The 23,660-nt window shown below is 41.8% G+C and overlaps 1 protein-coding gene and 1 long non-coding RNA gene across 3 annotated transcripts in view; one reads left to right on the forward strand and one right to left on the reverse strand.

Annotated features, from left to right (window-relative positions):
* The window catches only part of atp1a3b (ATPase Na+/K+ transporting subunit alpha 3b), a 21,721-nt gene extending 17,614 nt beyond the window's left edge, over window positions 1-4,107 (reverse strand). For both annotated transcript variants that reach the window (XM_085291663.1, XM_085291662.1), the window contains exons 1-2: window positions 3,919-4,107; window positions 3,698-3,790 (exon numbers count right to left, since the gene is read on the reverse strand). In XM_085291663.1, the coding sequence (XP_085147789.1) occupies window positions 3,698-3,703 (6 nt within the window). In that variant the 5' untranslated portion in view covers window positions 3,704-3,790; window positions 3,919-4,107. The remainder of the gene's footprint in view (window positions 1-3,697; window positions 3,791-3,918) is intronic.
* On the forward strand, window positions 4,030-23,401 carry LOC146564133 (uncharacterized). The gene is made up of 2 exons (XR_014894405.1): window positions 4,030-4,311; window positions 23,170-23,401. It is a non-coding gene; the product is annotated as an uncharacterized LOC146564133 (long non-coding RNA).
* The last annotated feature ends 259 nt before the right edge of the window (window positions 23,402-23,660 follow it).

Here is a 23,660-nt window from a genome sequence, read left to right on the forward strand (position 1 = left end):
AGAGCTAATGACCTCTTTTGGGTCTGTGATAAGCCTTTGTCCACTGTGGCTGCCCAGTGTTACATGTTCTCCTTTAGTGTATTCACAAAGGGACACACACATCTCCACGACAACACCCTGAATTAGTCATGTTGCCGTAGTCAGGCAACCTAACCCTCCTGACTCGGTCTCTTTATGGGAGACCATCAGCACGTTAATGTTGCAGAACTGTTGGCCACATCAATCACTCTGTCCGTCTACTGTAATTTTGTTCTACAAGTAATGTAGAAAGGAGACAGCACTGACCTTTACATTTTATTAGAATTACACGAGCTCGCAGCTCAAGTCTAGTCTTATTAGTTTTAAGCTAGCAGGGAGGCTAACTCTAGGGGTGTTGCTGAGGCACTACAGAAATCTATCCTCAAGCAGCACTCTCACTAAAAAAATTGCTTTGATTACAAAGGACGTCTATTGATCCAAGTGGCTTGACGCGAGCAGTGGAGGTCCATTTCAAAGAATCACCATACTGACCTTAACTGACCTCTGGGCCACAGGTCTATGATAAACTTGTGTTTCATTAGATCTTTTATGCTTTTTTATTGGCTCTTGCAACGTGCAGGACACATCAGCTGTGGTTCAGTGCAGCCTATCTGCATCAGGCAGCAGGTGCAATGGGGAGGGATGTGCAGCACTCTGCACCAAACTGAGGGCTGGGCTTCTGCAGCGGACACACATATCCAACTCCTGAATTACTTTCTGTTACACCTTCCAACTTCTTTTCTATAGCAGCGCACACTTCTCTGGTACCAGTTTGAAAGCCTTTATATCATAAGGTAATGAATGAATCCAGTCTTTGAGGGGACTTATCTTTATCAGGAGCTTCTCCTCAGCCACACTGCACTAACAGCAGCACAGACACACCCATCACCATCAGCCATTATGGCCTTTCTTAAAAATCCTTTCTGCTGCTAAATCACCTTAATTTCTTTTTTCCTTACTGGGGTTTAAAGACAATCCCTACATCCCTACCTCGTCACCTCAACACTAACTGTTCAATCATGAAAACAAAAATTATTAAGACCTATTATGCTTCGACCCAAGTACATCCTTCCTCTCCTCATCCCATTTCTCTCTGCTCTCCCGGTTAACCAATATGACCAGGCACAGAAAGAGGAAACATGAGCTGCGGTATTGTGAGCCTCAGGTGATTATCCTGTAACAGGATATACATCCAACCACCCCTCCCCTCAACATATGCCACCTCCTTCGTTCTAAATCCCTCTCTCTTTCTCTCACTACTCCTGCAAACCAACCACCACTAATCTGTCTTTCCTTTCTCTCTGTACCCGTTGTTCTCTCAGCAGTGGCACATTCCCTTCCTTTGTGTCATGAGTTTGAAGATAAACAGCTGCAGATGTTGCATGTGTGCAGCCCTTCCTCGACATCTCACTTTACATTCCTCCCATGGACTCATCCTCAGTAACTGCATCAATGCAGAAAGGACAGTGAGAAAGATGAGAAGGTTTCCTCTTTCCTTAGAGATTGTCCTCCAAATTTAGAACGTATATCTCTGTGTCTGACAAAACGTGCCGGTTGGTTGCTCTATTCTCTCTTGTTAACCGGGTCCTTTCTGCGTGGCTGCTCGTGCCAGCCTATCACAGCCTTTTACAGGGAATTTCCACACCAGAGGCCCCGCCCCCGGTTTGAAGCAGAAGGAACGTCGCAAGCGGTGCCCCCTGCGGCCTTGGGAAAGGACAGCTGGCAATGCTATAGGACAGTGCGCTAGTGCGAAATCCTCAGACGGAAAGAGGGACAAGTCAGTGCTGTACATCAGCACAAGTGATGACACTTTTCCATACACAGCTCTATTCCATTATCCATCCATCTTTTCCATTTAGGGTAACCTCAGCGCCTTAAGCGCAAACACATTCGGCAGGCTTGCATATACTTTCTTTATGATTTAAGACATCAGAAGGGAAGCTCATATTCCTTATTGATCTGTTCTATAACAGCAGTCTCCGAGGAGACAGGACATCCTCTGAAATGACAGTCCATTTCCACTCAACGTCCCTCTCTCACTGCTTCAGTGAACTTCCACACAGCAGCAGCAGCAGCAGCAGCATCAGCAGCACATGCGTAAGCACTTTTTTTTTTTTGCACTCCCATCCCTTTTGACGCAGTGCCCACTATAGCTTCCACATCTATAAGAAGACACTGACATGGACCGGAGGCTCTCTTCTACCTCCCCGGAATCCAACACACTGAACCTCTCTGTTGGCGCAGAAATGTCAGGCTTTGCAGGGCAACATTAGCTGGTCTCACTGTAATGAAACCGGCTTGCACTGCCTCCGCAGAGCTGGAAATGTCTCAGCTCCGCATGGTCTTCCTACTGCAGCGTCATGCCACCGCATCGCTCAGTCGGTGCACAGGGGTTAAATATTACTACTCTTTCATGGCGAGGCGATGGAGCCGAATTGCGCAATAACTCACACCACCAGCCGCATCTTGACTTTACCTTGTATTTTTCCACCAGACTCCATACTGGTCAATTTACACGAGTGATAGGTTTATCCATATACCCGGAAACAGCTCAAATGCGTTTAATAGCTTAATGGATGCGCGCAGTAGAAGAGAGCCCTCTAAAGTCACACTGACGAACCTTATTGTCATTATTGTCATTCTCCTCGTGTAGCCGGCTGGAGTCGTCGTTTCTTTAATCTGTGATGTGTGTAAATGTAGTCACTGCTGGCGATTATCGAGTCCCTGTTATGTCACAAATTAAAGGGGAAATAGCCTAAGCTGGTGAAGCGCTTATTCGTGGTAACCGCATTATGACGCACGGGTCAGCGAGGGTGCAGAGGATGGACTCCTCAGCTGATAGCGTCCAGTGTAAGTACGCGGCGTGCTCATCATCCTCACCGGACAGTTGCTTCGCTTGCGCGCAAACAGATGACCGCAGAAGGGGGGGGATGCCAGCGGGGTTTAACGCAGCAGAGGGCAGGAGGAAGGTGGAGGTGGGTGGGGGTGGGCAGCGAGGGCATGAAGGAGGTCATAATGCACTGCGGTCTTTAATCATAAAGAAAGTGCATGCAAGTCTGCCGAAAATGTGGCAAAACTCAGTATTATTTTTAAACTGCAGCTTAATGATGGGGAGGGGAATAACCTTAACACGTGCTCCTCCTCTAACACACAGGAGCATACAGGAAGAATAAACCGATTAGGCCTATCATGGCTGGCAAGGTTATGGTCAAAGTAAGGCCTATACGACTTAAAAGAGCCTACACATCTGACACACCGACAAGCTGGAAACATCACAGACCTACAGTACTTAGATATAAGACTTTGGCATTCGTTTCTAAACATTTCATCACGGGGGCAGCAATTAATGAGAATCCCAGTACAAATTAGCCCACACGAGCCAGAAATAATAACTGATCCAAGTCGAATGAAAGTGAACAGTCCAAAAGAAGCTCGTTTCCACTACTGCACTAGATAAGAGCTCGTGGCTACATCAATTTGTCGCAGTCTAGACCGGCGTAAAACACAGTTCCGCATTAGAGTCAATGTCACTCAGACAAACGGGATTTCCATTAAGAACAAAAATGACATCACGCCTCAGTTTGACAGCTTTTCTTTAGGCTTTAGGCTACCTCTCACTTTTCAGGCCACTTCAGGTGGGCTACAACGCAGTAAAAAAGTTGGAATCGCCGGTTCTTACCCCCATGTTGACGCAGTCACTCTTTTCCTCTCAGGTGATGCACGGCTTGAGAGGTGTCAGCCCCTCACGTTGAACTATATCAAAATGCCTTGCCTTGAAAAGCAAAAGAAGATATGCTCAGTTGTTTTGTGTTGCATAGTGGAAAAAAACACAGGTAAACGACGTCAGACAAGTTATCTATAGCCTAAGTCTGACAGAAGAATTGTCTTTGGTTTAAATACCTTCGGCGAGGTTAGGCTGCAGTTTCCCCTTGTGGGACGTCTTTCAAATGAAATTCTGCAGTCTCAAGCGGAGCATCACGCGGGGAACCGCTTCCTCCCTTTGCTCTCTGATACTTGTGGCGAAAGACCGGCTAAACTAACCAGTCACCTCCCTCCCCATTTCTGCCGACATCACTCCGCCGGTGAAAGAAGCGAATCGGTGAATCGAGAACTGACAGAGCTGGCCAATGATAATTCTGAGCGCCTCCGACCAGTGGTATTTATCCTACTCCACAAGCCAGCCAATAGAACTATATAATTCTGCCCCTCCTACTTTAATGCAGAATTCCGAGGCTTGCAGCCAGCAGCATCGCGAGTCTCTATCCTGAAATTTTGTATAAATGGACGCACAAGGTTAGATTCTAGTTGTCGTGATTGTGTTTGTTCATCGTGTAATGTATTGCTGTCCCATAAAATAGTGGGTTTTTTTGTGCAGTAGGTTATTGCATGTATAAAGCAAGCACCTGGATGTTGTGTTGGTCCTATCATGAGCATGTTGTGCACATCCATTCCTCAGTAGTGGGCCCGGGCACAGCAGCCAGAGAAAAGAGAGCAGGACATCCAAAGTGTGTGAAATTCAGATAGAAAGAATGAGGGTGAAGTCACGAGCCACAGTTCAGTCATTAGTCTGTCACTGCATATCGGGATGCATGGTCGGCTGCAGAAAGCAGCCTGCAACCTGACTGGCTCCATCAGCAGGTGTACAGTTCTGACAATGCAGAGTCAGCATCTCACCCAACGGGGAGACTTATTCCAAGCAAAAAACAAAACAAAATTTAAAAAAAGGAAAGTAAAAAAGGATGAAACTAGATGAATCTTAATGGAAGTAAAAAAGAAATACAACTTGGATTGTTTAAGCACTACAATAATTTTCGGAAGGCTCACTTTACTTGACATTTATGAGATTAGCTGTCAATCCCACACACAGGATTGACCGGTTCTGCAAGGATACACACTCAGATTAATGAGATAGTCTAACAAATTAGACTGCATTCATTAAACACTGGTCAGGCAGAAAGATGGACAGGCTGGGATGAGTTTTGCTTTCTGTAACGGTGCCAGAGAGTTCAAAGACAGAGAGCATGAAAGAGAGACAAACAGAGGACATGCAAAAATGACAGGCAGCTGGCACGTGTGTAGCAGTGAGTTATCATTGATGGTTTTGGTCGTACATTTTTCTTTTCCTCTTCGTGCTTTGGAATGAAGGCGTGATGCTGCAGTGGAAGCACACATGCAGAGTTGCTAAGTTACACACACACATATATACTATGCATGCATGCACAGCGATGCCTGATTTGCAAGGGAAAGCTGGGAGTCACGCGTGCTGTCCCTGCAGCAGATTGCTGTCATGCCTCACTGGGTTTCTTGCTGTGGGTCCAGACGATGACCACTCAGCCCCGTGAAGCCCCAGAGCATCAGAATGAGGTTAGCTCAGAGTTGGAGGTCAGTCAGCCGTGATGCTTTATTAAAACAAGATGTTATGGTGCACATTGCATTTTTATTTTTTATTATTTAATCTGATATGGGAAGTATGAATCAGTAAAGACGCAATGAGATGCAATTAGCAGTGAGTAATCATTTTGTTTGTGGATGCTTGGTGTTTTGATAACCTTCCCGAACAACCAGATGGACGGGGTAAAGCTTCAAATGCACATTCTGGTAAATCCCACTCATACAACACTAACAAGATGTTAAACGTTGACACTTTGTTTTTCCATCACTGCTTGTCTAAGATCTGATTTCAAAGAACATTTTGCCCCGTCTGTATTAATAACAGGCTTCTGTGTAAATCCAGATAAATGTTGGCTGTTGACCTTTTACCACCCACTCTTCTGCCTGTGGGATGCTCACCCTAAAGTCAGTGCCGGCACTATGAAAAGTAACATGAATATGCACACCTAACCTAACCTGCTTTTTCTGTCACTGTGGTGGAAAATTCTAAGATTTTGACCTTCTCTGTGTTCAGCTGGTTTGGTGGAAGAGAAGGCTCCAGAGCATCATGTTTTCTCTTTATCTAATCCTTTATTACAAGATATACTCAACTGTACAAGCTGTCTTTTGTTAGGAATGTTCTGTTTGTATTTTTCCCCCAAAACATTTCTATTGTGGTTTCATGAAGAATCGGGTTTTAATAGTATCCATCTAAAGATATGTCCGTAAAGCTTGAGCAGTTTAGCAATGTGATTTGATAATCTATACGAGATATATAAGAAATGCACAACACTAATGCAGTTTAGTATCCAGCCAGTAATAACATATGCTTATAAACCTCAGGGGTTTCATGGATGGGGAGCAGTCTTGATTAAATCTGACTGTCAGTTTTCACTCTGCAACCACATTGTACATGTAGATATTTTATGCAGAACATCTTTATTATTTTTACCCTTATCTCAACAGCTTCTGTTGCTTTCAGCTTTACAAAATCCTTGCATCAAATAAATAGATATGTAGCCCATATATGCAATGCACAGCTAGGCTTAATAATTTGATCCTGAAGCACTCAGTGCTGCCAGTGAGGGTGACATTGTCAGTGTGGTTGCTGCTAATAAAGTTCTTTTCATTTGAATTAAAATGGCTGCCAGCTGTACCCTTCCATAACCTCTGTCATGCCTTGATGTTTCTCCCTCCTTTCAGCCTCTCTACCTCCCAACGTTTACCCGCCTTGCAGTACAAGAAAGAGGGGGGAGGGAAGAATCCCCCCAAATCGAGTGCTCCACAGCAACAGCAGTCAGATGACCTTGTATCTGTCTTGTTCTGCTGAGTCAGAAATTGAGGGTTGAGTGAGGGAGGGTGGGGGATGCAGGGAGAAAAGAATAAGAGAGAGAAGGAAAGCGAGAGATGGCACAGAGAGAAAGCTGGCTCATATTTTTATTCTTACCGATTCTGTGGATTCTGCTCGCGTTGCTGCGTCTGACTTATTCACATGAAGTAATGACGTAGAGTTGCATGGCTTCAAGTGCCATGTGCTTGTGTCACGAGTGCATAGTCAGTTATTTTGGACAATATGACGTCAGAGGCTTTGTAGGTGAATGGTGTATATCATGGGGTTTTGCAGTCATAGGTCGTGCGTGTGGAGGCCATGTGGGGAAAAACTGCATGGATCAGACGGAAATAGCATATGTATGTATGGATGCAGTATTTGTTAGTTTCAACATACCTAATGGCAAAATGCTTGCATTAAAACACTATGTCCACACAGAATAGAAAATAATTAAAAGGCATTATTGCTTCTACTGCATTTTTTACTCATCTTTTTCACAAGATTTTGAAACGTGGCTGCAGGAATTTGCTCCTGTTCAGCAACAGAGGGGCTTGTGAGGACAAGTAGTGTATCTGGGCAATAAGACTTGGCTAGCTGTCAGTATTCCAGGTCATCCCAGAGGTGTCGGACAGGGTTAGTGTCATTGCTCTGTGCAAGCACGTTATTGACCCTTCCTTTGTATTGGTAGGCATCCTCATTGGACCTGGAGGGAGATTTAGTTCAGATAACTGCAGAAAAGGACCAGAAGTGCAGCATACGTTGCTAGTAATTATGTAAACAGCTGTGTCATACTTTTGGCATTGCAGTGTATCTACGGATAGCTAAAATTAGGGTTTGAGTGGGGGTGTACGAAGTCATCTGTTTTTGCGTGCGTGTGTGCATGTGTGAAGGTGATCCTAGCTAATCCGGTTTTATAAATGTCTGACATAATCTGTGTTCCACTCACAGTGTCCAGAACAGGGAGAAGGGAGGAAAAGAGGAGACGCAGAGAGAAGTGAGAGGGGGGAGAGAGAGAAAGACGGAGAGGAGCAGGAAGGAGATGGCAGGAGGATAAATGATAGAAAGGCTGATGGGCTTAAGGAGTATGACAGAAAGAAAGCGTGAGAAAGAATGCAGGGAAATAAGACATGGATGAAGGAGAACAGAGCCAGGTGGGTGGTGGAAAATTCCTCTGGGATTTAGCGTGGATGGATTGATACAGGACTGGCAGTGAAGCTGTGGTTATCATACAGCTGCACTGAGGGGAAGGACAGAAGACGTATCATAAATTGGATACAGAACACAAGAAAAGCAGATTAGAAAACAGAAATCTGTGAAAATGATGGAGAGTAGTTTTGTTTGACAGACAATAAACAGAAAGAGAGTGATTTATCTTTATTCACCCTCTCAATCTATGTACGACTGCTGCCTTTACATAAAAGCATTTATTTCAGAGTATAAATCTAACAACTTGCTTTGGCAAGCACAAAGGTTTTCAGGGTTTTATAAACCTAAGAGAATAAACATTTTACAATGATAAGGAAACCCCTGGTGATTATTGGTGGGGTTGTTGCAAAGCAAGCAATCCTACTATATGTTTTTCTCTATTGAAATAAAACCAAAGAAAAGAAACCTTTGCACCTAACTAGTCCTGCACTGCTCAAAAACCAAAATGATCGGCTCGGTGGTGTTCTGTAGTGTTTTGACATATGTTGTACCATTTTTAATTATTTTATGAATGGTTTACAAAAAAACATCCATTAAGGGTCCAGGGGAGGTCGTCAGATGTCGTCTTTCATGTAAACACGAATTACGGTTTGACCTTTAAAAGCCATTTTGCGAGAGGAGTGCTGAGCCCATTTCAGAGAAATTTTGACAGGTTTTATTACCATGAAAACTTTAACTGCTTCTTAACTGACTTTTTAGCAGCATGCCACAGACCAGGTTTCGCAATCACAGCAGTCCAAAGTGGTTTTTCCTGAAACTGAATGGTCTAGTTTTACATGTCACCCTCACTCATGTTAAAGGCCCTCTACCTGCTCACAGCTGTATTATATTTATCAGGGGCAGATCTCGAAACTTTAGAGTCCTGAATCAGTCTGTGTTAGGAATAATTAATACTTATGAATAAGTTTTCACTTTTGTGGTAGTGGGAGCTCAGCCCACTTGTTTTGGGGATGTTCAAAAGTAAGACTCCCACAAAAAGCTGAAAGGAACAAATACAAGCATTTTGTAAAACTTGGATTCCATTATTGTGAACATCATAACCTCTTACAGACACATCTGTTTGTGCAACTCGAGGAAACCCAAGCACCTTAACTCTGCCATTGTTTAGCAAACACTGGGATTTAAAACTGGCAGGCCAGTAATATCAAAATGTCTTGTTTGTTAGATTGCCACGTCAGTGACATCACAGGGTGTAGGTCATTGTTCCTTATTAGAGGCTTTCTTTTGTTAAACCTTCTGGCTCAATGACACCCAGATGACCCAAGCAGAGGACACAACTGCACACATACAACTAGATTTTAAGTTATGTGGATCATATCATAATGTTTGCAGGGAACGTCAGTAACCTGGTTACTCATACGTGATTCCTACTCAGCAGCATGAGCAAATGAATCACGGGGTTGGAAAAAGCTTAAAAAAGTCAGGTTATGTGAGAGTCAGCCCCCTGCAGTGTGTCCTCCTACAGTCCTCTCAGTCTGCATGTTCTCCTGTCCTCTCAGTATCAGCGGTTTAGTACAGTGTAAGCAGTTTTTGTAACAATGCAGAAGGCACACTGGATATCAGCAGCAGACATATATTATCTATAATGCTTTTACTTAGATTCTGTCATATATATTGTTAGAAAGGTGGATGTTCATATTAAACAAGGTCAAAGTTTGAAATTATGAGCTCAGCATATATACAGGTAATAACTATCAGAGAAAAGCTCAAGCTTCAGACTGTTTAAATGCTCAGTTTTTTCTACAATTACATTTGTATGATGTCAGCGAGCAGGTTATATGCCTAATCTTAGGTAAAGAGCTCTGGCTGTGAGCACAGAGGCCCCTCCTAGCTGCAAATCTTCCAGAAGCAGCCAATCAGAAGACATTTTACTTGAATGGGGAGAAGGGGGGTATTAAAGGAAAAGGAACTTGGTGGAGGGTCTGTGTCAAAGCCCTGTATAAAAGAAATAACAAATATTTTGAACTGTGAACTATATGATAGTCCAATAGTTGTAGAGTTGGAAATTAGAAATATTGGGAACTCGTTAAGAGTCAGTGAGGAGGATCATGTCTTACCTCTTTCTGCAGCTGGTGGTGCCTCAGGGAGCTATTTAATTGAGCTATGCTAACTGTCCCTGTTATTTACTATAAGTGATTTTACATATTTCACTGAATGATAAAAGACAGAGTCATAATTAAGCACAGTCTGTGTGTAGCAGATGTGAAATGGTCGACTGCGTTGTGACAACAGACACGGACTGGCTGGAAACAGGGTTTATTCCTATAAAACAGAGTGCAGCAGCAAAATCAGTGTCACACAGCGGCAGCAGGCTTCTCCTCACCCAGTGTGGAGTCCGTACAGCTCTGGCTAGGAAACCCCACACCCGCAATGTGGCCGCAGGTGGCGTTACACTGATTAATGTCCCACTTCAACAATAACACACGGAACCTTAGTTCCACAAAAATAAAGTTCACACAATAAAAAAGTATAACCTATGTACAATACAGTTTTGAGAATGTTCACAATTCGTACATTATATCTCAGCTACATGTGCATGTCCACAAAGTGCTACAGGACGTCTAATTAAGGGAAGTAATAAACGCCCTGTTTGGAAGCCAGCCTTTTCTTTCGATACCTATCTCCATCACTATGCAATGCACCACCATAATGCCCTCTTATACCATTTATGGTAGTGTGTTAAATAGTAAAGTTTGATTCAACTAAATCCACATACAGCTAGCTGGCTCAAACTCTGTCATTATTTCCCGACTGCTTACTCCGTACTCTGAATCTGTTTCAGCTTCGAACATTACACGTCAATTGTCCTGTTATGCTACAACTCACCTGGCTGAGCAGGTGACCCATATGCCAAGAAGTTACTACAGGGGCAGGATCCAGTCGCCCTCAGGGTGTTTCTTGTGTGCCAATCCAGCCCACTATCCTATTTACTCGCTATATTATTCTTTATACAATAAAGGCTAAAATGCCAAAATCCGATCCTGCTATTGGCTGCACAACTGAGCACAAATGCGTAGGAGGAACTTAAAGAGACAGAAGCTAAAAATGGCGTTGCATCAAAGCACAGTGTCCAATATTAAAAGATGCAAACCTTTTGTAATAGACTGAACCTGCAAACCTGCGACTTTGAATAGCAGGAAAAGCAAAGGTGTCAGTGATGACAGTAACTGCTCCAGGCATCTATGCCAGCAAAGCAGCATGTTCAGTGGCCAGACCTCAGACGCCCAGCTATTTATCAGGTTTTTAATTATGTCTGTGCCTATCCTGCTATGTGCTATTAGACTGTCTGCCAGTATCAGAATACAATTTAGAAAACAAAGACAGAGGAAGGATTTTTCAAGAAAGGAAAAAAACTGGTGCTTTCAGTAGACCCATATACTTTTACAGTATATTGAAGTTATTCACCAATTTATTTGATAATCAGCCAAATTTAAACACGACTTCATCTTCCTACTGTTCAAATTATATCAAGTAAATCTTTTTCAGTCACCTCCTCTCTCCTTCTGTCTGTACATCTGGTTCTAAAGCATTTCCTCTCCTCCTCTCCTCCCTCCTTCCTGACTCCTCCGCCTCGTCCGGTAGCTGTCCTTTCAGCACCACAGCCACTACATCAAAGCCTTTCTGCATCCTATTCACCACCATTTTTTTTGCTACTTTTGCCATAACTTAAAATACCTCTCACAAACCAGTCACAGTAATATCTGCAAAAAAGCCATTAATAATGTCATGCTCTTAGTGGTTTCAGTTCATCTGCAACTTAAATTCATTTTTATTAAATTGAACAGATTGTTGAAATCCATTTTTGTGGTTTTGGTTAATGCATTTTCGCACAAAGTTTATCAGCTGCTCATTTCTTTGTACTCAGCTCAGGGGTTTCTCTGTTATATTTTTTTTACAAACACAAATGAGTAAAAGAACTGTGAATGAAAGTAAAATGCACTTAATGTGCTTTCAAAGTCTCAGTGTGCAAGGCCATTAGACATTAAACATCCATCCACTTGTTTTCCGTTTTATGTAACGGCCTACTATTAGGTATTTATTCTCAGTGTGCACTTAAAGCACACTTAAAGTTCCATTAAGACCATAAATGCCCATTACCTCATTTCCCACTGTTAAAGCATTGCAGCAACGCTGCTCTTTCTCACTCAAAAAAGACGTCAAAATAGGCTTTTCACATCAATTAAAGTTGTATTTTCTTAAGCAACGCCTACAATGCACTTGATTACAGAGGTTCTCCCCCATCATTACTTCCAATGGTATATTATTAGGCATTGCACATATTGCATATAGACACTGATCTGGGCAGAGCTAGTCTGAGGTACAACGCGCTTTAAAATTGACTGCAAAACTATATGTGATTGTTTTGCAATGGTGTCTCAATATAGTTCTTTGTTTGGTCCTATTCTGACATGATGGTTGTGCAGTTGGTAGATTATGAATGTCTTGTTTTTAGTTCTGTCAATAGCAGTTTTTACAGTCTTCTGTTATCCAATTTTCATGAACTTGTGTGAATTGTAGCTTCTGTTTCCTGTTCTTAGCTGAGAGGAGCAGCACCCAGTGTAGTCTTCTGCTGCTGCAGGCCATCTGCTATAAGGATCGATACATGTTGTGCATTCAGAAATATCTTCTGCATACTTCGGTTGTACAGAGTGGTTATTTGAGTTACTGGTGCCTCCCTTTTAGCTCCTCCTGCAGCTAGCCATCAACAAGTCATCTTCACTCACTCACTCACTCACTCACTCACTCACTCACATATTTTCTCTTTTTCAGGCCTTTCTCTGTAAACTGCAGAGATGGTTGTATTGAAATATCTCAATAGATCAGCGGTTTCTAAAATACTCAGGCCAGCCTGTCTGGCACTAACCACCATTCCCCATTCAAAGTCATTTAAATCACCCTTCTTCCACATTCAACAGCACATAGATGCTAAGTTTGAACTTCTGCACATCATCTTGATCATGTATATGTGGCTTATTGTACTGAGTTACTGCCATGCGATTGGCTACTTAGATATCTGCATCAACAAGCAGTTGAAAAAGTGCACCTAATAAACAGGCAGTGATTGTATAGTTGCTGTAATTTAACATGTTATGCCACATTTTCTGCCTTTGGGCCTGTACAGTCTCAAAGAGAGGTGATAGTGTCTTTATGTGTCAGGCAGACAACTCAAGGGTCGAGAAATCAGAAGAAAGTTGGCTTGAAGCCTGGGCTGCCTTGTGTTTTTTCTTTTCTTTATTTTGGCTCAAGTTAAAAAAGCTTGTTTCGGACTTTGATGAACTGAGGGAACACACTAAAGCAATGTATTGGAAAAACAAGGATTATTTTGAAGTGTGGGTTAAGCTCCTGCAATACAGACAAAAGAAAAAATATGCGGCTGGAAGTGAGTGCAAGGTTTCTTTAAATGACCTGCCTGGTTAAACAAAGGTTAAATACCAAAGGGAAGCTTTTTGGATTTATAATGACAGGCCACTAAACACTCCAGCTTAACTGAGGACTTAGATTTTTACTCCTTTTCTATAAACCTTATTTGACTTAAAAGACGCATTCATGTGTATGACTGATGGTTCTTTGTGTTATCTTGTTTGATTTCGATTGAATGTGGCGACTGTTTCTGACTTGGTGTCGATCTCCCGCGTCTGTCCAGGTTTAAGACTCCTCCTATTGGTGGAGCTTCACTGGTGGAATATTCCACTCTCGTCATAGAAGGGAAGCTAACAATTTATGGCAGATAACTAGAAAATATCCAGTGTTTTCAGGGATAGGCCTTTCAGTTTTATCTGAAGAGAGAGTGCCTTGGAGTTCTTTCATGTTTTAGCCAAAAGTTAAATAGACGTTACTGGCATTTTGGAAGATAATTTTAGAAATAAATAAAGTCCATGGTGTTTGTTTTCACTGGATATCCTCAACCAAAGAATACACATTCAAAAAATTCTCAAGGTTAGTCAGTAAAGTTTTTTTTTTTTTAATGAATTGTTACTTTGTTTCCTTTTAAAACTCATGTCTCACAGTAAAATCCTGATTTTATTTTTTAAAAGCAAGTGATTTTACTATGATTGCCATGATTTTACTAAACTCTTCTGCATACCATAATGAAACTTAAGAATGTGATAAAGCGATCAACAAAATTAATAGCAGACTGAGTAATATGTTGACAGTGTGCAGCCTGCGCACATTCCTAATTAATTCAATCCCAAGCAGCAGTAGTTAAGAAACATAATGTGAAACTTGTGCTGATGATGGTATCAATTATGTGACAGCCACCATGCTGGTGCAGTGGTTATCACTGTTGTCTGTTGTCTGTCTCCGGCTGGCAACCTTCACAGGGTTTACCAATGTACATCTCAGCCTGGATAAGATCCAGACGCCCTAAACTGTATGAGTGGTAAAGAGAAAGGCCTGATGGAGTTAAAACATCCTCATAGATGTGTAAAACACATTTGTGGATTTGCAGTTTTGAGAAAAACTATTTACTGTTGAGTTGATTGAAAAGGCTGATACAACGCTGGCTTTCTAAGGTAAATATTAAGTTACAAAAGGGAGCCCCTCACCTTATCTTAATCAGAATTAACTTAAAACATGAAACCTCGAAAGAGGAAACTGGTCCAAAGTAATTGTCCCTCCTGTTAAATCATGGATTAATTGTTATTAACCACATTTTTTTGAAAAGCTGAGTTCATATCAAGCCTGGGTTTGGCTAATGAAACTAAACTCACTAGCCACACCCAGGCATGTTTACTCCCAGACATGTTGAATCAAGAAATCCCTTAGATAGAAGCTGTCTGACAAAATGAAGTAAGCTAACAGATCTCAAAAAGCAATACATACTGCTTTGATGTAGTGTCACTGATATCTATCTGTCTTGAGAAGGTTACAAAGTCATTTCTAAAGGGAATCTCGTGAACTATAATCCACAAATGGAGAAAACTTGGGACAGTAGTGAACCTTCCCAGGAGTCACTCCAAGAGCGCACTGATGACTCACCCAGGAAGTCACAAAGAACCCAGAACAACATCTAAAGACCTCCAGGCCTCACTTGCCTTAGTTAAGGTGAGAGTTCATGTTTCAACAACAAGAAAGAAACTAGACAAAAACTGTTTGACATTTGCCAGAAAACTTCTCAATAATCTCCAAGACTTTTGGGAAAATATTCTCTTGACTGATGAGACAAAACGCGCACACTGTGAAGTGTTTTCATTGACTATGTGACACAATAGAATGAAATAAAAAACTGGTGTAATTTCAAAGAAGAAGTCCAAACAGGCTAAAAATCTAAATTGGATTTATGGAGTCATTCCCTATATTCCCAGCATCTGTCACACATAATAATGATCCTGCCTCAAACAAATGTGGGAACTCTGGAGACTGCCAATAGTTTGGCATTGAAATTTACCATCAGTGCTGTTTATCCTCTACTCTCCAGGAGACTGCTTTGACTTGCCAAGCTTTCTATGGTCGGCCAGGTTCTGATATCAATTTTTGTTTTTTGAATGAGATATAACAAAGCACAGGACTTCTGTATTTAATGCCACAAAGTGTCAATTTGGCTCATAAATGAGGTCACCGCTTTTAAAAATGGCTTTTAAAAACTATGATTATTCAGCAGATTAGCAGATGAGTGGTGCAGTCATTTTTTAGGAATCCTTCACAGCTCAACTGTAATAATTTAGATTTTTTATCCTCTTTCTATTCCAGACAGCACATTAGACCGAATTTGTCGTCCATGGAGGCCAAATTGCTGACTGTCTCACCGCTCAAGCTGCTTTAAAGCTGTTCGCTTTGTATTTTTCAGGTCTGCTGAGCTTGTATTGTGTCACACTAGGTTATAGTAAAGGAAAAGGTTTGCTTAGTTCAGACAGTGCTGGCTATCTGTCAGCATGGGTCAAGTACTTTTCTTTCATTGCCTGTGTGCATCGGTGTATTTGCAGGCATGCATCCTTTGTCACTCTGATAAGTGGCCTGTCGTGTGGAGTAGCAAGCAGCCCCCACCTGATTTAAGAATCCGGCTAGCGTATGAATGCGAGCATAATATACTGTCAGCATCTTGTGTTAGCTGTGCCTTTGGATTCACTGATGCGTGTGAGCTGGCACGTGTGTGTATGTGCAAGAAGGAAGTACAGTAAACAGCCTCGGGAGTGATGGGAATGATGACAGCGTTATAGCAGAGCTGTAGTTGAGCCATGTGCTCCACCAGGGGAAGCGGTCCTTTAATACCTATCGGCCTATCAGGCAGGGGATGCTGGGAGCAGGCCGTCCTTGGGAACGACCTTGCAGGGGGCCCAAGAGATGGAGAGGGTAAAGAGGGAAGAGCACATAGAGGAGCCGGATAAAGGAGGGAGGAAAGAGGGGCTGAGTCACGGATGAGGCAGGAAGCGAGCAAAAGAGAGCAAGAAAGAAAATGAAATGTATTCATCTCAACCTCAGAGGTAATTTAGCGCTACATGAAATAGGCAGATGGATACAATAAGTAGAAGAGTGGTTAGTTGCAGACAGACAGAAGACAGATGAATGAGAGATAGATAGTTGAGGACACTAAGAGGATTAAAAGTTCAGCTGCGTAGTTCTGCCTAACTCCACCTCTCTGTCTTTCTCTCCCTCTGAGGCAGACATGCAGACGTCACCCCATCCAGATTAAATTGACAGCACGCCACACTCTTATTGCACAAGAGTTTCTCTGAAAGGGATGAAAGAGGAAAATAAGAATAAGGCTCACATTTAGAGGTAGTAATAATACGGGCACAAAAATGTGATTAAGGTTGAATAAACGGTCTCCCAGAACTGTTTGCCAAGAAAATGGAAATCTGTGCTGTATGCTTACTGACAGTATGAGAACAATAGATGATGAGATCGATACCACTCAGTCTTATAGTAATTATGATGACGAAGCCAGGAGAGTACTGGCTTGGCTAAAGATGAAGACTGGAAACAGAGCAGCTGACACTGACATGTTAAAAAACAAAACAAATAAGTTTAATGCATAAAAAATATAACTATAAGGAGGGCCAGATGGGATATTTTGCACCGTACTTTTTCTTGGCCAGGTGCAGTTCCTATAAGTAGTTCAGAATATAATCCCGATCTGTAGGCGGGCAGATTTTGTTAACTAGGTATAAAGCTGAGTGAGATGTTCCCACCTGCCTACAGTGTACACTAAGCTGACTTCTCATTGGTTTAACTTCATATTTACCATACAAACAAGGAGCGCTTTTAATGGTGTCGTGTAACTTTTGGCATGAAAGCCGATAAGTGTTTTTTGAAACATTCGAGTGTTCCTTAAAAATACAGTTTATGGAAACAAAAATAGCCTGAAGCTGGATAAAGAGGTGAATATGGTTTTAACAACAGTTGACGGAGATCTAACGGCTGTTTGCTTGCAGAGCGCTCAGCAAGGCATCCAGACCTTGTGTGTGTGGTACGTCAGCAGCAGGAACTGCAGTGCTGTGGTCTAACCAGATGTGTTGCTTTGTGTGGCTGTGTGTGTCCTCATTCTGTTCCGGGTGAGAAAAGGAGTGTTTGCACGTGTGCATGTGTGTCTCCGTGCGTGCATGTAGAAGACAGATGGCATAAAAGGCACCAAGAGCAGAGAGTATGAAGTGACGTGTGGGACTGTATATGTCAGCATATTTCTGCATGGATCATGAGCATGTGTGTGTGTGCTGCTGTTCCCAATGAGTCAGTGTGATGGAGTGCTATGCCAGTTAGGCAACCTCAGCAGTGTTTTCATTATTGCTGCTCCCGGTCGCGTCAGACAGTGGCCTACCGGACCAATCGAGTGATGAACACACTCGTACGCACATACACATGTACACACGAATATAATAAAAAGGTAAAGATACTGTAGAAAAAGAAACACATCTCCACTCTGCTTGCTAATTTTGGAAGTTCATTTGTCTTGTGAGTGTGTGTCAGATGTGTGCATATCTATGTGTGTGCTCTTCTGTGTCTTCTGTCCCTTAGGCTTGTCCACTGGATGTGTATCTGTGCCCTTATCCCGAGCATGGTTTTGACAGAAAGAGGCTGCCGTGTACTCATTATGGACTCTCTCAGATATTGTTCTCTCAGTAGGGTTGTGTGTTTGTGTCTGCATCCACACAAGATGTGTAGGCTAAATGGGCATTCATAATATATACAAGAAAGAGCTTGTGTGATATAGAAATGTAACAGGCATGCCAGACCTTAAATTAGACTAACCATGATGTCACCAACTGGAAAAGAGGGAATACAAGAGCAACAATATGTTCAAACCTTCTCCTCAAGAACGTTGCCTTTGAGCAAAGCTCTTAACCCTAAATGGTCCAGGAGTGCAGTGTTGTGGCTGACTGTGTGCTCTGACCCCGGCTTCCTGATGTTTTATTTATGGTACTGCGGTTTTGTCTGTTTGTGCATGCATTTGCCCACAGAGAGAGGCTTTTAAGCAGCACAAACATGCTCCCATGTAGTCCTCAAAATCTCAATATGGATGACACCGTGTACCGGGTGAATGCCGATTTGTTGACTGTGGCTGGAACGGGGAAGGGAGTGACAGCGGCGGAGTTCATCGGCAATGGGAGACGCGTGAAAAACATGTCAAAGATAAAAAAATACAGCATGAATCCCCCCACCACCACACACACACCTCCACCCACAAAAACAGACATGACGTGTGCAGTTCCATGAAGGAACTATTGCCTCCTGCGAAACTACACGGCTCACAGAGGTCACCCTCATGACAGGAAAATAGGATGTAAACTTTAATGACATCCCCCTGAGCTGAACAGTAACGTTTCTTTTGTGATTGTGGTTCGATTGTTAAAAAAAATTGTTCTAACTTCACAGTATTTTTGAATTTATTTGATAAGGTTATGATCTCTGAATAGGGATGCTGCTGCTGGGTCTTTTGGCCCTTTTGGCGCTACAAGACAACTTTAATTCCATTATATTCACGACACACCAAAACGATCAGGACAGATAAAGAGCACTACAGCCCAGAAGAAAAACGTCTATATTTAACTTTGGGGTGAGCTGTGCCTTTAAGCTTAGCTGTCTTCCAACCACTGAGACTTTTCGATGCCTATAAATAGCACTCGTTTTGAAACAGGTTTTGGGACAATTTGTTTAGGTTATGTTAATTTACCCTGAATTATTAAATCACACACTTACAGGCAGGAGGAGTGTTCAGTTGGGCAGAAACACAGATGCTAATGCTGCAAAAGAGCTTAAGTTAGCACTTTTCCCCTTAAATGTCACCTGTCTTGTCCTCCACAGACTCCTTCTTTTTTCTTTATCCTCAACTCTGTTTCACGTTGCTCTTTCTTTCTTCCTCCCTTGCTGCTGTGCTCTTGGTGAGTCTAATTTAAGCTGTAACACGTCAGTTACACTCGACTTTAATTGCCCTAGTTATACTGTATGTGTCTTCGGCACGCATTTACACATCAAACACTCTGCGTGGATGTGCGTATGAACCGATGACTAATGTGATGGGGAGAGAGGAGATGAAAAGGGTGGTGTAGGGGGTGGGAGGCAGCGAGTCTCTAGAGTCATTTGACTGGGGTGACCCTAACGGCTGATTGGATAATTCCCCGTCCTCTGAGCCATCCCATGATGCTTAGAGGAAGGATAGTTCCCAAGGTTATGCATGACAGTGTGCAGGAGAACATGCAGTTGGCAACTTAACTGCACACATGCGCACAAACACACACAAGCATAAACAAGTTAAGCGGAACGTTATCCCGCAGGCAAAGCTGAAGGGATTGTCAGATTTCCATTTAAACTTCCACAGATATTTTACAGTGGCAAATCTGAGGTCATCATCATCCACTGACGACCAAGGTGAGACACAGAGGGCAGTGTGGCCCTTGGAGGCAAACTTGTGGAAGAAAGTATTTTTTGGTTTTATACAGTACTGTGCAAAAGTTCAGACTTTCTTGAAATTTTGTAAAATTTATATTGAGTAATAGATCTCCAGGCTTTTTTGAATCATAAACATAACTCAGCCTGATAGAAATAAAATAATATTTTCACTAAACAGCTCCCAATGTCATGGTACTGGGTCTGCGACCCAGTGTTGTGTGTCGCAGACCCAGTACCTAAAAAATATCTACAGTAGATGAACAGTAAGGAAAATAAAATTAAAAAACACTGCAAAGATGTGACACAGGACTTGAGAAGTGCAGTTTACTGAAGCCTCATCAGAAATGGTCTCAATGGAAAGGTGACCAAATTACAACATACAATACTATCTGGAAATTATCTGATTGGGAACAGCTACATTTTTCAACATAAAAACAACAACATAATGATCCCAAACACACTGCCAATGCACTAAAAGCATAACTGGATAGGAAAACAATTAGTCATAAATTGGCTTCTGCAGAGCCAGGACGCCAACATTATGGAAGCAGTGTGGGATCATCTTGAAAAAGAATGGAACAAAAGGCAGCTGAGATCCAAAGAACAGCTTTGAATGTCCTTCAAGAAGGCTTGAGAGCTATTCCTGAAGATAATAAGAAACCCAAATGTTTAAACAAAACACTTATTTTCTATTTTCTTAGCAAGATACAGAGAAATGACGGGGGCAAGGCTCAAGACTTTTTCACAATACTGTCCAAGGAACCATCGATTTTAAAATTCTAGTACTTTTGTACTTTTGTTTGTGTGGATCTATTAATCTCAATCTCATCTTCTTAATATTATGTGTTAAAGGGGAAAAATGCATCATAAAGTTGGATTTTCATTGTGTCAAACATGCTTTCAGCAGCAGATAATGGCATACAGCCCACATTGAAATTCCAGTAACAATCTCTGCAGCAAGATAAGATCGAGATCAATATATGAATATAATGGGATAGATGTCTTTGTGTTCTTTGGAGCTAACTGTGCTTGAGGATTATATTGATAAATTCAAGCCCTGGTAATCTGTTTCCATGAGGATTATGGAGTACTTCGGGCATGGCTGCGGGCTTGATCAAATTGACACGAACATCTGGACACACCCTGGCAGGCTAATAGGGACACACACATACACACACAAACGCACACCTCATCAACGTAAGTAGCTCTAACCCTCAAATAAATCATTCATTAGATTATGTCATGTCAGCTCGCACATGCTAACATGTTGTGCTGCTAAATCAAGGCTTGTTTCCTCTGACTGAATGAGCGGTTTAGCCATTCATGTGTCATTATTCAAGTATTTCCCTGGCAGCCATTTGAATGTATTAGTGTGTCTGTGTGTATGTGTATGGGAAGACAAGGTTGCGCGACTGCCCAGAAATGTGATTTTGGATTGAATGAAATTAGGGATGATAAAGGGGAGGGAGTCTGGATGAGAACCCAAGAGGCACTCAGTTGTTCAAATGTTGTGCCATCACGGGGGAATAAAACATCTGGCACTGCGCTGTGTTGACTTCACTGGCTGGTTTTACTCGTTCACTCTGTCAAACATAGAGTGAAGCAAAGTGTAACCCAGGCTGATTAGGGAGCCAGTGTGTCTCAGTGCAGGAGTAGCTCTATTGTAAATAATACTCATAACTGAAAGGCCAAACTATTGTGGGTTCATTTTATTTAAACAGCCAACTCTTATTTATGTCTAAGTACAAGCTTTGTTTTTGTGTGCTTCAAGGAGCTTTTGTCTTGATGATTTAAAAAGATAATAAATTGAAAGATGTCTTAATAAACTACAGACACATTAAAAATTTAGATGGAGACAATGAGAGCTCATGAATGGTTTAATGAGTATGTTTAATCAAGCCTCAGATAATCTAGACTATGCAAAGAATCACTCAAGTGCTGTGATAGCCCAATTCACTGCAACTTACCATAATGACAAGCTGTTGTTTGTATCCAAGAAGCACAAGGACCTTAAGCTCTGAACATCTGCCAATCATCTGCCCATCATTGCTTACCTGTCTGAGCTATGGGCAGATTCTTGGTTAGTTTAGTGGAGTTTATTAACTCAGCTGAACATGAACAGATCGAGAGGGATATTTTGGCATGCAGACTAAAACACCCAGGGATCGTCCAACCAGCCGCTGAATTGGTAGATGGCATCCTGCTCCTGCGCTAAAGCACTCCACTGGGCAGTTTTGTTAAACCTCATGCTAAATCGAAACATTTTCAGAAACTTTATAAAGCCACCTCTAAAACAAATTCAGCAAACAGAGTTAACCAAAACCTAACCGTACCTTTAAGCCAAGTTGAGGTTACCAGTGACCTGGCGGGTGTCAAGCAGGTGGCTTGAAAGTAAAAAATTGGGGGCTAAAGATGTCAGTAAAAAACTACAATACCATTATGAAGGTTAGGTAGAGCACAGAAAAGGATCAAATTCAACTTTACACTTAAAGTTGTCACTGCAAACAATTTACAAGTGTCATTTTTCTGATAAGAACCCTCCATAAAGTATTTCATGACAGTATATTCATGTATACTGATGATTCACATTTTCTCTGATAACAACAACATTTGAGTCGCGCACTTCAAAACCTTTAATTGCTTTATGACACAAGCGCTAGTTTTTCAAATAAGCTTGAGCTTTGCTGCAGAGCCTTTTTTAGAATTTCTTACTGGAGATTTATTTCTAGCATTTGTTACTGAAGACTTGATGACATTTTAGAAAAATATTACACAGCAGAGGGAGTTATATAACACAGAATAAAGGGCACTTCCCAGAGTCTGCATACATTTATGTGGTAAATGGAAACCCCATAATTAATGTCATTAATAAACATTGTATTAGCAAATAAAACTTTGGAAAATCTAAAGACTGACAAACCTCAACACGTCAGTTACACAAAGGCTGTGACAAACACTGTTCCTGTAGAAGATGCTTTGTTGTAGATATTAATTCTTGATGTAAGGAAAGAACCTCAATCCTTAAAGAGGAGCGCATTATCTAGTAAGCATTATTAAAGCTATTAGTTACTACTTACGAAGCCTTTACAGAGAGCATCTGGATACAAGTGATCCATTGTTTAATTTATGCAGCAACTTATAAAATTTTTTCCACATCTAACTTGTCATTCATGGAGAATCATCTGATTAACCATAAATCATTAAATGTCAGCAGTGTTCGTGGCATCATCACTTGTGATTGACACTTTTAGTTGTAGTTTTAACCTAAAGGCTGAAGGCCTTTCTCATCTCATCCTGCTGAGTGAAGCTTATCGTAACATATTCAGATATGCCAAAGGACTTCCTTCTATATCGAATAAAGCCAATAAAACGTGACTTTTCTCTCTCTCTGCTCTGTCTCTCGCCCTCATCTTATCCAGGTGGAGCACCTGCTTTAGATAAAGAGAACATGCACGTCCGTGCACACCCACCGTCCCGCCTGCAGCTGCAGTGCAGGCCGAACGGCTGCGATTGGAGAGAGGAAACCCGCCCCTGTTTGATTGGACCAGAGCTGGGACTCAACATAATATCACCTGCATAAGAGGAGGACTCTTGTGTTGCTAGGCTTGTTGAAAATGAATATTTCTTCAGTTTACACAAGGAAAAAATAAATAGATACATAGATAAAGGATCAATAAAAAGACAAAATATGAAAGGAGGGGAAAGACGTGTCATGAGGACAGAGCTACAGATCAGCAGTGAGGCTCAGATGAATGTGTAGTGTAACAGCCACTTCTCAATGCATCACTCTCACATACTAAATATTTTAGCAGAGGCTGGATAACATCCTGTCAACAGCTCATTGCTGATAATAACTGAGTAAGTACTTATGACATGATAACATCATTCATGGAAAAGCATAAGAGAAGCA

The sequence above is a fragment of the Mchenga conophoros genome, linkage group LG11, assembly GCF_057382185.1.
Source record: "Mchenga conophoros isolate Kocher_MC1m ecotype Shallow Benthic linkage group LG11, M_conophoros_male_GT1.1, whole genome shotgun sequence".
NCBI classification, from domain to species: Eukaryota; Metazoa; Chordata; class Actinopteri; order Cichliformes; family Cichlidae; genus Mchenga; species Mchenga conophoros.